Source organism: Diabrotica undecimpunctata, chromosome 7, assembly GCF_040954645.1.
Source record: "Diabrotica undecimpunctata isolate CICGRU chromosome 7, icDiaUnde3, whole genome shotgun sequence".
Lineage (NCBI taxonomy): Eukaryota > Metazoa > Arthropoda > Insecta > Coleoptera > Chrysomelidae > Diabrotica > Diabrotica undecimpunctata.
In genome coordinates this window covers 96,568,398-96,586,419 of record NC_092809.1, presented here as the reverse complement: position 1 = coordinate 96,586,419, position 18,022 = coordinate 96,568,398, and the positions used below count along the sequence as shown (strand labels likewise).

Below are 18,022 nucleotides of genomic sequence, written 5' to 3'. Positions count from 1 at the left end.
AATCACATTTTTTTCTTAAATATAAATATTTTACGAATTAATTTTTAATTGAATAAATGTTTGATATTTGATATTTTATTAAATTAAAGTAATTTTATAATGATAACTATTAAATATTTTTGGTATAACAAATAGTAATTTTACTTATTTTTTATTACAATAAAAAGGTTTTTAAATTTATATTGCATAAATAATGGTTGTTCAGATACCTCAGATGCCAGAATCAGTTCGAGAAGTAGTGATTGAAAATGAAGCAGATAATGAATGTGATATTATTGAAAGTGAAAGTGACAAAGATGATGAATGTGATGACATTAATGAGAGTAAGAAAAATGACGAAAATTTAGAAAAACTTTAAAAATTTCGTCATTTTTCTTCATTCGTCAATTCGTCATTGGAAAAAAATCATGGTATAACTGACAGAAAATCGAAAGGATTCTACAAATTAGATTTTACCTCAAAAAATTACGAAAATTTTTATTTACGGAAATTTTTTTGGAAAATTTCGAGGAAAACTCTACTTGACGCTTTTCAGAATAGTAACAGAAGTGAGCATACAAATTTTCAAATCAATCGGTATAAAAATATCATAATAAAATCAGTTTGAAAATTGTTACCGAGACCTAAAATGCGCAGGCAGGTGGTACATTTGACCCCGTTTTATGGCTCTCTGTATCAACCCAGCTGTCCGCTCTTTTGGATTTAGAGTTTTTAGGGGCTTAATAATGAGCCATGAAAATGGCGGACATATTACTTATCGTTAATTTTCCCCAAAAAAATTGCAATTTCACCCCTGTCCGCCACCCCTTATGTATCCATTCTCGCGCCCGCCCTTTGGGATTTCGTCTAGTTATACCAAGATCTTACTCTGGGCAAATTTTCAGCCATATTATCGATCGTTAATTTTTACGAAAAAAATTACAACTTCATCACTGTATAGCCACCCCCTGTACCATGAGGGACGTCCGCCTGTAAGGCAAAGTCTTAACCCAGTTACAATGAATATATTCCAATAGAGAAATGTCATATTACTGATCAGTTCAAAATTTCGGCTCTATCTCTCCGACTATTAGGCAAGCTCCTCTTTCCTTTAAAGGAGATAGATAGTTGAACGATATTTTATACAATGTCTATCACCGGGTATGGATTTATTTTTGTCCAAGTTTTATATTGGTCCACTATTTCAAATACAGTTCACACAGACATATATTAAATTGTATGTTCCGTTTTAAATTCGTTCAATCTGTATATATATATATATATATATATATATATATATATATATATATATATATATATATATATATATATATAAGAAATGCTGGATATTATTGACTGTCGATATAAACAAAGAAAGCAGTTTATTAGGGATGCAGTCAGTAGGTTTGGCCGGGATGTTACAGAAACACTCTTTTGACTTTTGCTCGAGCTTTCGGAATTCTTCCTTTATTCCTTCTTCAAGACACTGTAATTAGAAGAAAGTGTAAATATTTACAACATATCTCAAATTGTCATTACAACTTACTAGTCGTTGAGATTATCTGTGTAAAGCTACGACACTCAACATTGAAAACACACATATAAAATATAACATTTAAAATATTGGACAAAATACATTTTAAAATTTTGTTGAATAGTTAAAATTTTGTTTGTGACATCTTTTAATGGTGTGTTTTGACTGATCCATAGAGAACAGAAAAAAAAAACAAAACAAAAATAGTGTGGTTTAAAAGGTAATTAGGAGTTCTTGCTATTATATTAATGGAAATAATATTAAACCCGTCTTGATAGTATGCAACACGTTTTGTATACAGGTGTATTATGGTGTGTATATGTAAAAGTAAATCTTTATTTTAATTTTGATGTTTTGTCAGTAAGTAACAATAAATGTTGCTCAATTTATCTATGTCTGACTTTTTATTTATACAAGACGTATTAGATTTTATGAAACACATTTCCAAGAAAACACGTTTTGTATGGTTTTTTTCTTTTGCCAAAATACAGGAATCATCGAAATTAAATTCATGTTTTAAAGTTAATGCATGTTCTGTGAGCGCGCATGCGTTTATCTTTTTGGTTTTTATGTCGCTGCGATGTGATATTACTCTATTGTGAAAATTACGAGATGATTCTCCGATGTACACGTTTTCACAATTGGCACACGGTATAGAATAAACAACATTCGACGACTCCTGTATTGTGAAAGGATCCTTTGTCTTTGTGTACAACTTCGATACCGTTTTCACATTCTTAGTTGTAATTTTTAAGCCACTAACATTTTTGAAAATGTTCAATAGCTTAGGTGTGAGAACTGGAATATAGGGTAGGCAACCATACGTTATTTTAGATTGTGGTAGCTCTGATGTGTTCTGTGTCAATGTCTGTGTCAGTTGTCGGACCTCATTCATCTCATTATTATGAAAATTTTGGTTATCAGAAAATTGCACAGGAAAAGGAGAACCAAAAATGAGTTTATTCAATAGCCCTGTAGGATAGGATATGATTCCGTTTTTAGACATGCTTATACATCGTGGCAGTGATGGCATGCTAAGGACGGAGTGGTATCGTAAACCTTGTTTTAGTAACCGTTACATAAACTTTTATTCTCAACATCCATCAAAGATGAAAACAAATCTGGTTTTGGCCCTTAAAACTAGGGTTATCAACTTATCACACATCGAGTTCAGGGACAAGGGACTAAAAAAGTTGAGATCTATACTACAAGAGAACTCCTATCCTACAGGGCTATTGAATAAACTCATTTTTGGTTCTCCTTTTCCTGTGCAATTTTCTGATAACCAAAATTTTCATAATAATGAGATGAATGAGGTCCGACAACTGACACAGACATTGACACAGAACACATCAGAGCTACCACAATCTAAAATAACGTATGGTTGCCTACCCTATATTCCAGTTCTCACACCTAAGCTATTGAACATTTTCAAAAATGTTAGTGGCTTAAAAATTACAACTAAGAATGTGAAAACGGTATCGAAGTTGTACACAAAGACAAAGGATCCTTTCACAATACAGGAGTCGTCGAATGTTGTTTATTCTATACCGTGTGCCAATTGTGAAAACGTGTACATCGGAGAATAATCTCGTAATTTTCACAATAGAGTAATATCACATCGCAGCGACATAAAAACCAAAAAGATAAACGCATGCGCGCTCACAGAACATGCATTAAATTTAAAACATGAATTTAATTTCGATGATTCCTGTATTTTGGCAAAAGAAAAAAACCATACAAAACGTGTTTTCTTGGAAATGTGTTTCATAAAATCTAATACGTCTTGTATAAATAAAAAGTCAGACATAGATAAATTGAGCAACATTTATTGTTACTTACTGACAAAACATCAAAAATAAAATAAAGATTTACTTTTACATATACACACCATAATACACCTGTGTACAAAACGTGTTGCATACTATCAAGACAGGTTTAATATTATTTCCATTAACCCATTAAGGGCCGAGACAATCAACAAAGAGAAATTTGACAATTGATTTATTAGATTGGATTAAAAACACATACATTAAGACTAATTTACAACCAAAAAGAATTTTTTTTTCTCATGAAAGGAAAAACAGGTGGGTGCGTATACGCACCTTTGGCCGAATACGCATACAATTTTTAAAAAAGGAACATATTGTATCTTAACTGTAAATTAAATTTTAAGATGAAAATTTTCGAAACATTCGGGGTGTAGATGCACTGTACACTTTTTACATAAATAAATATTATTACTTTTGCACATCCGACATTTTCTTCTTGCACTATTATCGTCTCTTTTTATAATGTGGCCAATATTGTCGAATCTAGTTTCATCTGGTAAAGCAAATTTAGATGGACGTCCATATACTGAGTTTGACAATGATGTAGCGGTTTCTTCACTATTCTCTGCATGTCCACTATATTTTAGTAAGTTAAGAACCAATCTCGAACGAAACTCCAGCTGGGAAATTTTAGAATCATTCGCAATTTTAAAAATTTTCCAACTATTGATCACCATACTGTCAATCATGTTAGTAAACAACGGCCACCACCACTTTTTTCCTCTTATTTTAATACGGTAATTCACAATGCCATTATCATGCAGATCCACTCCACCCATGTATTGGTTATATTGGTGAATTACATTAGGCTGAGGGATAAGAATTTCTTTGTGTTCTTTACGGTTATAACGTTTAGTTTGCATAAGGGGTAAAACGTCACATGTATTTGTCATTACAGTCACTACTGAATTATCGTTCCATCTTGTCACCAAAACTTCTAAATTGGAATCGAATGCACATGTATATGAACCTCTTTCCTTTTTTTTCATAATTTTGTTTTCTTCTAGAGGACACTTAGCAGTGCGATTTTCCCTTACTGTTCCTGTTGCAAAGAATCCTTTTTCTTTCAATAGTCCAAAAAGAGCATATGACGTAAAGAAGTTGTCGAAAAAAACCTTATGTTGCTGTGGGTTTTTAACTATCGAAAGTAAATTCAAAACAACTGCCATTCCTAAGCTAAAACTATTATCTGTTTTCTCAGTGTTTCCGCCATATGGAATAAATTTGAACAAATAACCAGTATCAGAACATAAACACCATAGTTTAAAACCAAATCTAACAGGTTTTCCACGGATGAACTTTTTGCACGAATGTCGCCCGAAATATGGAACCATTTCCTCGTCAATGGAAAGATTTTTTGCAAAAACTCCAAATTGTGCAAACTTTCGGTTAATTATTACAAAAATTGGTGACAATATATATAAAAAAGCAAATATAACGTTTACAGCACACAGCAATTTTATAAATAGTGAATGAAGTGTATTGACTATTGACGAGATCGTAATTTCAGATTGTTTAGTCTACGAAAAAAATATAATATGGTTTCGGCCAAAGGTGCGTATACGAATCCATCGTATAAACATGCAATTATAGACCTTATTTTTAAAGAATGAATGAATAAGTTTTTAGAATAATAAAAATTTCAACATATTTTTATAATTATAGAATACAAAATATGAATTAAGTTTATAATTAGTATCGGAAAAATTTTTTGTATGAAGATGTGCATAAATCATTAAATTATGCAAAATTATAATAATCTTAAAATATTTAAAAAGTAATATTTTTGTCAAAAGAAAATTGATACCATATACCTCAATCTATTGAGATGTTACTTCAATAAAAAGAAAACATTAAAAAAATTATTTTCGGGCCAAAAAAAAAATTAACAATAAAGGTTGCGTTTACGCACCTTTGGCCGTAAATGGGTTTTAATATAATAACAAGAACTCCTAATTACCTTTTAAACCACACTATTTTTGTTTTGTTTTTTTTTTTCTGTTCTCTATGGATCAGTCAAAACACACCATTAAAAGATGTCACAAACAAAATTTTAACTATTCAACAAAATTTTAAAATGTATTTTGTCCAATATTTTAAATGTTATATTTTATATTATATGTGTGTTTTCAATGTTGAGTGTCATAGCTTTACACAGATAATCTCAACGACTAGTAAGTTGTAATGACAATTTGAGATATGTTGTAAATATTTACACTTTCTTCTAATTACAGTGTCTTGAAGAAGGAATAAAGGAATTCCGAAAGCTCGACCAAAAGTCAAAAGAGTGTTTCTGTAACATCCCGGCCAAACCTACTGACTGCATCCCTAATAAACTGCTTTCTTTGTATATATATATATATATATATATATATATATATATATATATATATATATATATATATATAATATATATATATATATATATATATATATATATATATATATATATATATATATATATATAAAACATACCACCAACCGTCGACAGCATAATGAACAGAGTGAAGGATGATGAGGACCTACCAGCTTTTTAAAAAACCACATTTCGTAGGCTACTAAATGACATGGGTTTTGAAAAGAGGTTGAGATTCGATAATGATGGAAAGAAAAGATATATTCTGGAGACACAAGTATCTCAGACAAATAAAAACATTGAGGAAGAAGGATAATGTAAACCTTGTTTATACCGATGAGTCTTGGACTAACGTCGGTGCTTCAGTCAAAAAGGAATAGAGGGACATAACGATCAAGAATCCATGAGATGCCTTCATAAAATGGCTCTATTGTTCTTCTTCATGCTGAAAGCGAAACTGGTTTTGTGGCATGGGCCGAATTAACTTTCTTGGCCAAGAAAGGAACCGCTGATTACCACGACGAAATGGACGGGGATCTATTTGAAGAATAGTTTGAGAAGACAACAAGAGAAGAGAAGTAGAACAGAAACAATTACGGAAAAATATGGCTTTAAGATTTTGAGACTGAAGCCCTACCATTGCGAGCTGAACCCGATTGAGATGGTGTGGAGTCAAGTGAAAAGGTCGTCGATTTTAAAGAAAAAAAAAGTGGCAGCCGTAGCTCAGTGGCTATGTTACTGGCTTAACAAGCTGGAGGGCCTGGGTTCGCATCCCGGCACCGACAAAAATTTAAAATTTCTAATTTAACTGAGCTGCCACCGTTTTTCGGAGGGCACGTAAAGCCGTCGGTCCCGGCTACGAAAGTAGTCGTTAGGTCATGTTAGGGGCGCTTGAGACCTGAAAACCCTAACACTAGACCTTAGCCAGAAGGTTACACGAACTTTTTTTTTAAGAAAAAAAAAAACGGCAGAACGGTTGGTAAAAGAAGCTTACCAACGCGTATCTAAAGAGCAGTGGCATGATTATGTGAACCACGTCAAGAAGTAGAAGAAAAAATGTTTGTGGTGGACAATCTGCAGGATGATATTGAACCGGTAATACTATATATTAATATAGGGGATGAGGACGATTTAGATATGGATTGCAATTAGTATTAATTAACGAGAAATATCTCAGATTTAATACTCATTTGTTTTTTTAATACTGCACGTACAGTACATTTCAGTTATGATCTTGTGTATTTTATGTATATATATTTATCGTGTTATATAGGGTAAACTATTTGCATTTTTTTGTATACATGTATATGTAAAGTATTTACGAGGTACTAGATATTTTATGTATACGGGCATTTTTTATAGAATTAATTTGTTTTTTTTTATTCTCTTATTTAACTCAGTTAAATTAATGAGTGAATATTTTTGAAACGAAGCGCGCGTACGGTTCTGATTTCTCAGTCTATCGCCAAACTACCACACACCTACCACTGTGCCCACACGAGCGGTATCGCTGCGCGCCGTAAGACCAACACTGCATTCTACCTGTGGCTTCTACTATAGATCTACTACTTGTTGTAATTCGTCATAAAACATTTCCTTTTTTTTGTTTGAGGCTTGTTATTTTTTGGGCCGTATACTCCGATAATGTTCAGGTCTTCCTTCTCCATTCTTATCTTTGCTATTACAATCCTTTCTGATATGCATGACACTCTTAATGTGATCTTGGTACCTTTGGTGTATTAGTAAGGCTACACCTTTCTTTTGCTAATCCACTGTAGATTACTAAGTATTCACCTAATTTTGATTGTCCGTTTCCTTTCTTTTTTGTTTCCTGTAGAACGCAAATGTCTATTTGTTTCTCTTTGATCAGTTGGGTTATTTCTTGGTCCCTTGAGTTGAGCGATCTGATATTCCATGTAGTGATTCTCATCTGAGTTTTGGATATTTTTCGCTTATCCTTAATTCTTGCCGTGTTCTTCTTCTTAGTATCAATTCGGTTCCGAGGCTGTGCATTGTTTCTTTGAGCAATATTCCTTTTTTACGATGGGTAAGTTGCTAACCCTGCCAATCATCCTCCACATTTTATCAGTGCTTGGGACAGGCTGTGGTAACCGCAGAGCTACTCAATCAACACCCCGGAATTACCCCAGGCAGTGGAAATTGAAACATCAAAATAATGTATTTTTCATTAAAATTGTTGTTAATTCCCAATAAAAATAGTAAAATATATAAGTATATTATATTTCCAAAGAGAATTTACTATAATGGGGTACAATAGGTGTTGAATATAACTGGTGTTATATTTACAGTTTTTTGTGTGGCCTTTACTAAGTTTTGCACCAGGTATTATTTTGATAATTTGTAGTTTATGTTAATAACCATTTCTGTACCTTCGTTGTTTTTCTGTATATTTATTGCTCATTTCTAAATATCGTTATTGACGTTTTTGTAAATTTATTTAAATATATATTATACATTTTAATGATAAAGACGTCTAGGTACGATTTTTGCAAAATTATTTAAATACAAATGTCTAGGTTAAAACTATAATGTCAGTAATTAATTTTGGTGTGGTATTGAAATGTCAAAAATGATCTATATTAAATGGTAATTTATTTATCTAGATTTTAAATAGCTTCATTAAAATTTGATTTTCCTTCGAAACTGCAACCATTCCGTTGTATTATTTCTGTGGCAGCCCAAATACCGCATTTAACACAAACATCTAAATTTTTATTTAAAATGAACTTAGCTAAAAATCCTCCGACAAAAGCGTCACCAGCTCCGTTGGTGTCTATAATTTTTTCTTGTGGCAATTTCACTACTGGAAATGTTCTAATCTGGCCTTCAAATGCACATACAACTGGATGTACACCTTGAGTTATCACCACCAATCTTTTTCGTCTTTCGTTTTGTTTGGGCAGCTGGGACAATTTCAAAGCGATTTCTTCCACATTCTTGGTGCCTAGATTTAAACTTTTCGATATAGATTCAGCTTCAGATTCATTTCCAAAAAGTACATCCACGTATGGCAGGGTTTCTATGATATCCTTAGCAAAGATTTGACAAACAATCGGTGCGCTTAAGTTCAGCATAAAGGGTCGGTTATTCTTCAATGCCATTTTAGCAGCTTCATTGTGGGCTTCGCGATTTGCTGATAGAAAATATCCAGATACGTAGAAGAACTGTGCACTTTCTAATAGTTTTCTATTTTCTGGTTGGCGCAAATGATCCACTGAGAAATGTCCGGCACTGCCCAGGTTTGCACAAAGGGAACGGTTTTGGCCAGTTATAAGAACAGCACAGGTTCCTAAAAATAATCAAAATAGTTTTATTACTATTTTTATGGAAACGACTCTGTTGTTACCAGCTTTATTATTAATATTATAATTTTTTTCGTATTTCGTTACACCAAAAAAGCTGGAAAAATCTTATAAAAGTTTTTGAAGCTTCTAAAAGATATATGAGTGATAGCTGATGACAAATCCTTGAAGATGTACAGCTAATTTTGCTTTGTTTTTTTTTAAATCATAAAAAGTGAAAAAAAAGTGGTACAGTAGGCAATACTGTAGACTATTTTTATAGATTTTAATAAAATTAAAAAAGTTTGCAGGTTGTATAACGGACATCCCCGTCCCCATCACGCAAATGGGCTCTACCAATTGTTTACTGTGACTATTATTTCGTAAAAAGCCTTATTTAATATGTGCTGATTTAGAAATCTCTTCCAAATTATAAATATGACAAATAAATACAATTTTTAAAATGATAATTGTAAAAATGCGACATTATATTTATATGAAATTATTTTAAGATGAAAAGTGTATAGAATAAAAATTAAAGCCCGATTTCATAATCATCATCATTGGCTTTTACAACTCTTCGTGAGTTTTTGCCGCGTTTACTATTGCCTTCCATTGATTCCGATCCTGTGCTATTATTTCCCGATTTCATAATGACAACCTAAACTAAACCTTAACTACTGTTCACTTAAGACTAAAGTACACTTTAGTGTCATATCCAGTTTCATAACACCTAAAGCTCTTTTCATTATTAAAAGTAAAATAGGTGTTTAAATTAGTAGGTTGGTAATTGTGTTTCTATAGTCGGTCCCACCTTGATTTTACAGTACAGGTTCTTATGACCAACAGTGTTGCCAAATTTTATCCAAAACATGTTTGAAGCAAACATACTTTTTTCTATAGGATAACTATAAATAACTTAGGAATTAATATTATTTACATTTTGTGGCTGTCGGGGGTTCTAAAACATTTTTTTTTTCAAAAAATACCTTTATGTGAATAAAATAAAAATCATTTTGTATAAAACACTTGTATAATAATGTATTTAAATGCATAAATATGTTAAACCTTAATAAATACGTAGTTACCTACATAAATAATTAAAATGTATTTAAACTGTGTATTTTACATTTCTTCTATACTCCCGTCTTCCTCACTTTCACTGCCACTGTCGTCATTAAGGTTTATTATAACTGGGTCGATATTGTCAAGTAAATTATCGATATTCCACATATTTTTCTATGCTAATTACGTGTTGCATGTAATTATTCCATTTTTGTGGAGTAACTTGAGAGTACGCTTCATGTATTAGATTTTCTATTTTTCCTTCCTAAATTCCTAAATTTATGTTATGTCTTGCCACGAATCTTTTTATTTCACTCCATACCAGCTCTATCGGATTTAGTTCACAGTGATATGCAGGTAATCCTAGCAACTTAACATTCTTACTTTTTGCAATTTCATCTACGATACGCTCACCATACTGCGATTTAAAATGAGCTACAACGTCCATCAGTTCAGATTTTAGGTAATCTTCTTCGAAATAAATATCCTTTGAATGCACCCACTTCTTTATATCTACCTTTTTGTCAGAATTGTTCGGAATTCTATCCAACTTCCTGGATGATATGACGCATTGTCCATTACTATTACAGTTTTATCGGGAATATTTGGAAGACTTAGTTTTAAACCAATTTTCGAAAAGAGGTCCATCATTTTCGTCATGATAGTCCGCTGTATTTTTCTTTGCTAAAAAGTTAGTTCGGCTCCATTAATAAAACCATCTTTACTTCCTGCATGCAGTAAAATGAAGCGTGGGCCACGTGTAGTAGGGGGTTTCAAGCCTGTAGTGAGTCCACGAACAAATGCATCCCTATGTGACGATACAGAAGTGTCCTTCCATTCGTACTGTGACCAATATTTACCCATGATTTGTCCAAATATACAAGGTTATAGTTTTGTTCCCGAAATGTACGAATTTCTCGCAAATATCGATGGCGCAAAGAAATAATTTCGGGTTTTCGGGTTGACTTTCTGTCCCGTTTTGGGTACACAAATCTCATGTCATTAATTAGTCTATGCAGTGTAGTTCTAAAAAAATTAAGTATATATTCGTCTTTATTTACTACTGTTAATAGAGAATGTAATGTTGGGGGTGTATCTTTACGAAAAAAATCATGCACTGAATGCTACTCTTTGTTTCTTCATCGTAAGTTTTAACACGTGATAATGAAGTTAGCTTGTTCTTGGTTCGTCTCTTTGCTGGTTGTAATCCAAGTTCCGAGGAATTTTCTTTTCTTACAAAGTAAATTGTTTTTTTGGAAATGCCGGTTTCTACTGCCACTGTTTGTATTATTTTTGAAAGTGAATCATATCCTTGATTTACACGATAATTCACCAAGTTGACTAAGATTTGTTTCCCCCCTAATGACAATGCCTTCTGCTGGGGATGTTTCAGAGTACTGTTCTCCATTAATAAATTAAATCGTTATAACACAAAAACCACAATAATAACTATAGCCGATGTGAACTTCAACGAATCAAATGAACTAACTAAAAAATGAACAATTTCAAGTTTAGAATGTATACAAAATTTTAATGAGGGTGTAAACACTTTAAAATGACATTAATTTTAGGTTGGAAATCAGTCGTTAAGAATAACAAAAAACTGCATTAGGATCCAAATAAGCAATGAGTTACTCAATACAGTGTTATCAGTAATAATTATAAGCCCTTTTGATATTCTTTGTTATAATTTATTTTAGGTGAACTGACCATCAACAATTATAATTTATTTATTCTCAACTGTAGGACAATATAAAACTTTACTTAAACTTGACTGACAATCTATTTTATATTTTTCTTGACATTACTTCAGAACTGTCTATACTGTCAATACATAAATTAACAACCATACAACAACATCCACTTTTAATGTTGGATATTCTAACATTCTTTACCAAAAAAAGTTTTACGCATATCAATTATAAAATTGCTGATTACTTTTCGAAAATTACTCTACATTTTTAGGACCCTGGTAATGTTCGATTGAAAATTCTATTAAAGAAAAATCGACATCGCCACGCTAAAAACTCCCATAAGGATTGCTTTGCTGTATTTTGTTGTACTGTAAAGTCAAGGAGGGACAGACTATATCAATTTTGCTTTATTTTGTCGAAATAACCTTATTTTTCTTGTTATATGTTAATTTGCGTGTAAAATTGTTAATTGTTATTAATTATGTCTGTATCAAAAATAAGTAGTCCTCTAAATTTCACAAAATGGGGAACTTTTAAATAAGTAAATTTAAAGTATACTCAAATTTTAACAACACAGTACAGAAATTGCTGAACTAATATATTTATGATTCATATATGTACTGAAAAACTGAAAATGTAAAACTGAAAATTTCTGAAATATAAGCATCATAATATTCTATAAACTAATCTTGAAAAAGGTGAAAGTAAGTGTAAAACTTATACATTATAAATTACCTCAGAAACAAAACTAGTGGTTTAATAGAAAATATGTTTTTCAGAAATTGTGAATCTAGTTCTGCAAAATGTTGTCTAAAACATAATTCACAATACTGTTCCCTCAATTTCACCTTGAAATTGAGGGAAATTATCTTATTTTTTTCCTTTTTATGGCCCTAATTAAATGGTTTTCTTGTTGATCTAGATTATGAACTACAGGAAGTAAGACTCCATTTTCTATGGTGATGTTATGAAATACTGCTGTTGCTACTGTTACATTCATAGTCACTTTTAAATTTAATCTCATTTGATTTTTAAAACTTGGGAATAATCGTTTCCATACTTTGTATTGGCTTTCCACAACATTCCTAGTTCGCATACGAAATTCATTATAAATATTCTCTGCTTCTGTTCTAGCATCTTATCTAGCTGTGTCATTAAATATGATTTCACACTGTAACCACACTGACCCACTATAAAAAATAGTACAAAACTAACAAAGTTTCTAGCTTCAAATCTTTGTATGCCACTATTATTAAATGTTTGATCATGTACACTACCCAGCCATTTTGCAACAGTATTTCTAATTTTTAAAGTAGTCACTGATTTTTTGGTCATTTAATGCAAAAATTATTTTTCTGAACGTTATATTTCTGCATTTGTACCTCCATAAGAATTAATTCGTATTAAAATACAAATAAGTGCAGCTATGCATCTTGAAAATCATAGAATGGCATAAAACTATTCTTCATCTTGGATTATTTCATCAATTGCTTGATATATTATTAATTCTTGAAGCTGTTGCCCTCGATATACCCATATAGTCAGTTACTGATATTTGCATTTTTTCAGAAGGAAAAAATATTAATGTTAAAAATAACTTTTGAACTGGTGTAACAGCTTCTCCTCTAAAAATATGTGCTGATTAGATTTTCTCTATATACATTACAACATTAATGCTGGTTGGTTTGACGTTTTAATGATTTTTTATCCACCAATGTTAATGTGATGACAAAGTTTATTATATCTTAATGATATTACTTACCTCTTTGTTATGAAGTTTTATTAAAGGTTCGATCTGTTCAAATAAAGACATAACTGTATGTTTTGTCAACGGAAACCTTTCAAAGAAATATAAAAATCATCATATTCTAAACAATTCATTCTGTCTCTGTAATTTGATTGGTGTACATATATAAATTCATTTTTGGAGTAATTCGAACTTGAAGAAGTTATCAGCATCATTTCAAATTTGAAAAAAATAAAATTTTAAACAAACTTAAAACCAAGAAGATTGTCAGAATTTTGAGGTTATCATGTATAGTTGACAGATTTCTACTATTTAAGTTAAAGTTGGGTCGTAGTAGGTATTATAAAACTTAAATTTACACTTAAAGTGGACTTTTAATTTATTTAATGTTCACTTTAAATTGATTATGATATCGGGCATTATTAAATGGACGATTTTATATTCTTATTAATTGGATGGTCACTGTTTAGCAAGTACAGTCGGTTAAATAATCGCTCTCTGGGATAACAAATTGGATAACTTACAAACAATTTGTCGATCTAGCTGAGATTTAGTACACTTCAATAGCTGATGAATTGCCATAGTTTATTTCAGAAACCCGTCAATTGACATTTTTATAAAAAATGAGTTTAATACAGATTGTGATTCTTCAAGTATAAATATATATTTTAGTGCAGAAACCCGTCAAAAGGTATGACTCTAAGTGGTTCATATGTCACCAACAATATTGAGTTTACTGCAGAAACCTGTCAAGCGACCTCACTTAACGGGTTTCTGCAGTAAATTTCAGTTTCCTACTTTGACAGCACTGGTTTGTAGAAGTCTATTTCCACAGCTAGCAGGATAAAGTTTATTTTTATTTAGACAGACAACAACAGTCATTTGTTTTACAACACAATTAGGTTTTTAGTTTGAGGTTAGAGTTGGTGTTTTGCATTCTTATTTTATATTTTGTGTTACATAAAAAATAGTTTCTTTACAAAAATGCATAGTGAAAGTTATAACAATGAACCTGAAGTAAAAAAGAAAGCGTGGTATTACTAATGAAGTGAAATATAAACGTAATGTAATACGAAAATAAAGAGTAAGAGGTGAGGAATACACAAACTATAAAGGTTATGTTGTTCCATGTTAATCTGTTCCCGATAACCTAATATGCAAATGTCCACGGAAATGTTATTTATCTATTGATATTGAGATTAAAAATCAGATCTGGAAAGCTTTTTATTCTATGAATAACAAGAACGAGCAAGATTTATATTTACAGACCTTCATAGAAGCTACTGAAATAAAGCGTAGAGTGAACAAAAATCCAAATCAAGATAATAGGTCTAACTTAGGCCTAGATAAAACTCCAACCTCACGAATAAAAAATAAGTCTTTTGAATATAACATAAAAATAAATGGTTGCAAAAATGTTTTTATACAAATTGACGGTGTATTTCGTGATCGAATTGCAAGGTTAACTATTGCTATTAAGCCAAAAACATAACACCCGTTGATATGAGAGGCAAAAACCGTAGTGGTAATGCGATTGATGGTAATACTTTTCTTGCTATACATGAACACATCTCTCGATTTGAAGTCAGAGAAACTCATTATGGGTCAAACAAAAAACAATATTTAGATGCATCACTAAATATTTCAAAAGTGTACGATATGTTTCAAACTGTATACCCTGAATTAAAGAAAAAAGTGAAGTATAGTTTTTTTTTACAAATATTTGAAGGAAAATTTTATCTTATCCTTTGGACGACCACAAGTAGACGTATCTAGCCAGTGTGAAAATTTTAAATCAAAACTTAGAGATCAGATCTATGTGACAATGCAAAGCGTAGTGTAGCCGCTGAACAAATCGTACACCAACGCAGAGCCAAAAAGTTTTATTTAAAACAAAAAGAAATGGCCGAAAATAAGGACAATGATACTGTAGTTCTGTGTATTGATTATATGCAGAACTTACCATTACCACACATACCTGTTCAAGAAGTTTTTTACATGTGCCAGATTGGGTTAAATATATTTTGCATGCATGATAGACAAATAAAGCCAAAGAAGACAAGACAAATAAAGCCAAAATGTATATATATATATATATATATATATATATATATATATATATATATATATATATATATATATATATATATTATATGTATATAGCAAAACTGGTAGGATTATCGATCGAAACGTAAATAACAATGGATTGGTGTGTCGGGTATGCGGTCTGTTATTTAAAAAAAACTGTTTCTTCTTTTATTACTCTATATTTCGATGATTTTTTGTCAGCTTCATCAGGAGAGAACTGAAATATAGTTAAAATGTATATAAATATCAGTTGAAAATAAACAATGATTTACTTACAGATTTAGAGTTAAAAATATTTAAAAATGTTGTACATAATATATTCAAAACAGTACTGACAATATTGGTTAAAGCACCTAGTCACTACATATAGTCATTGCCTTATAATTTACTGCATATTTTTCTTTATTAATATGACACATTTCTAAAAACAATCTTTTTTTGTAATTGTTCTCTTGCTGTGGAACCCTGACATTTGAGTAGTCAAATTGATGCCCAGTTTTTAAGTAATGGTCAACTGCCGCACATGTATTCTTCTTCTTTGTGCAGTCACTTTTGTGTTGTGTGGCAATTTGTTTTAGCCATTGAGAAGTTTGGCCAACATAACAGTTCTGGCAATCCAAACAAGGCAGTTTGTAGATAACATTAGTTTTATTTACAGTTGGTGTCTTGTCTTTTACTTTAGAAAACAGTTGTCGGTTTTCTAATAAATTATTGTCCAATATAATTAAATCTACAAGAGAACAATTACAAAAAAAGATTGTTTTTAGAAATGTGTCATATTAATAAAGAAAAATATGCAGTAAATTATAAGGCAGACACGGGACAGTTGAGCATCATCTACTGTAATATTCTTAGTATGTTCAAATAATTTTTGTTTACAATTATATTTTAAATCACCCTGTATATTTTTAATGTGTAATTTTATTGTATTTTAATTGTTTCTAATTTGTATTTAAATCTGTAAGTAAATAATTGTTTATTTTCACCTGATATTTATATACATTTTAACCATATTTCAGTTGTCTCCTAATGAAGCTGACAAAAAATCAGCGAAATATAGAGTAATAAAAGAAAAAAGAGTTTTTTTTTTTAAATAACAGACCGCATACCCGACACACCAATTCAATAAATTGTTATATATATATATATATATATATATATATATATATATATATATATATATATATATATATATATATATATTATATATATATATATTATATATATATATATATATATATATATATATATATATATATATATATATAAAGAACCAATTTTCAGTTTTGTGAGAGATAAACAGTTCTTCATTTGCCGAAAATATGAAAAACTGCACTTGATGGGTTAATGAAATAAACGATTCAATTATTAACATTTATAAATTACTGCAAAAATAAGGTTTTTTTGCAATTATCTCGGTCAATTGTTTATGTATTTTAATTTAGAAGCTCGCAAGTTGAAGAACTTTTTGAGATCTACAACTTTTATTTGAATCATTTTTCTCTAAAATATATAAGAAACGTTTTATAAGCAAAACATGAATTTTTTTACCTTTTATGATTCTTAAAAAAAAGAACAAAGCAAAATCAGCTCTACGTCCTCAAGGAATTGTCATTAGAGATCCCTTATATACCTTTTAGAACCTTCAAAAACTTGTATAAGATTTTTTTTCGCATCTCAAAACTTTAAAAGCATTTTTCATCGTAACACATTTTTTTAAAACTGCACATAGTGTTATATTGGGAATATAATTATATTGAAATTATTTTTAATATTTCTTAGAAGAAAATTAGAAATTAGAAAATAAAGTGAGTGATTGAGTACAAAATCATGATCACATTTATATATTATGTAAATTTTAATGTCATACCTGTTGGTTCGCTTCCATGATATTGATACCTAACATTTACACCGCTCTCTGTAGCCTTGTCGTGGAGAATTTTTGAGTATTTGTCCTTTCCAACACATCCAAACTTAGTTACTACGTTACGGGTGCCCAATAACCATTGTGCTACTCTCAAAGTATTTTGTACGCTGCCACCAGCTATGTAACTTACTTTGCAATTTTCTATAATGTCCTCGTATAAGTTAAGATGTCGGTCGTCTGCTAAAATTGCATCATTTTCTTGTAGTTCGTATTTATCCAAAAATTGTTTATCCACTACAGCCGAAATATCTAAAAGCGGATTTCCTAGACCGACCAGTAGATTTTCTTTGATGTTATTTTCTCCCATTTTGTCAACCTTATCTACTTGTGTCAGCAGACGAGACGACTGTTTAAAATCATATCAATTGAAAATGATAAAATAAATTATTTTCGTTTAACTGAGTTGACCTTAAAGGAAAGTAAGAAATTACTTAATACATTTATTTGGTAATTTTACTATGTAAATATAGATAAAAATCATTTACTTTTCGCAACTCA

At 30.7% G+C, this 18,022-nt stretch overlaps 2 protein-coding genes across 2 annotated transcripts in view; one reads left to right on the top strand and one right to left on the bottom strand.

The window, feature by feature from the left end:
* The window catches only part of RagC-D (Ras-related GTP binding C/D), a 61,150-nt gene that overhangs the window by 8,858 nt on the left and 34,270 nt on the right, over window positions 1-18,022 (top strand). The window lies entirely within an intron of this gene.
* On the bottom strand, window positions 8,298-17,921 carry LOC140445611 (uncharacterized). The gene is made up of 2 exons (XM_072537801.1): window positions 17,468-17,921; window positions 8,298-9,011 (listed from the first exon to the last, which is right to left on the bottom strand). Exons 1-2 carry the CDS (start codon window positions 17,829-17,831, stop codon window positions 8,329-8,331), a joined length of 1,047 nt encoding a protein of 348 aa, XP_072393902.1. The 5' UTR covers window positions 17,832-17,921; the 3' UTR covers window positions 8,298-8,328.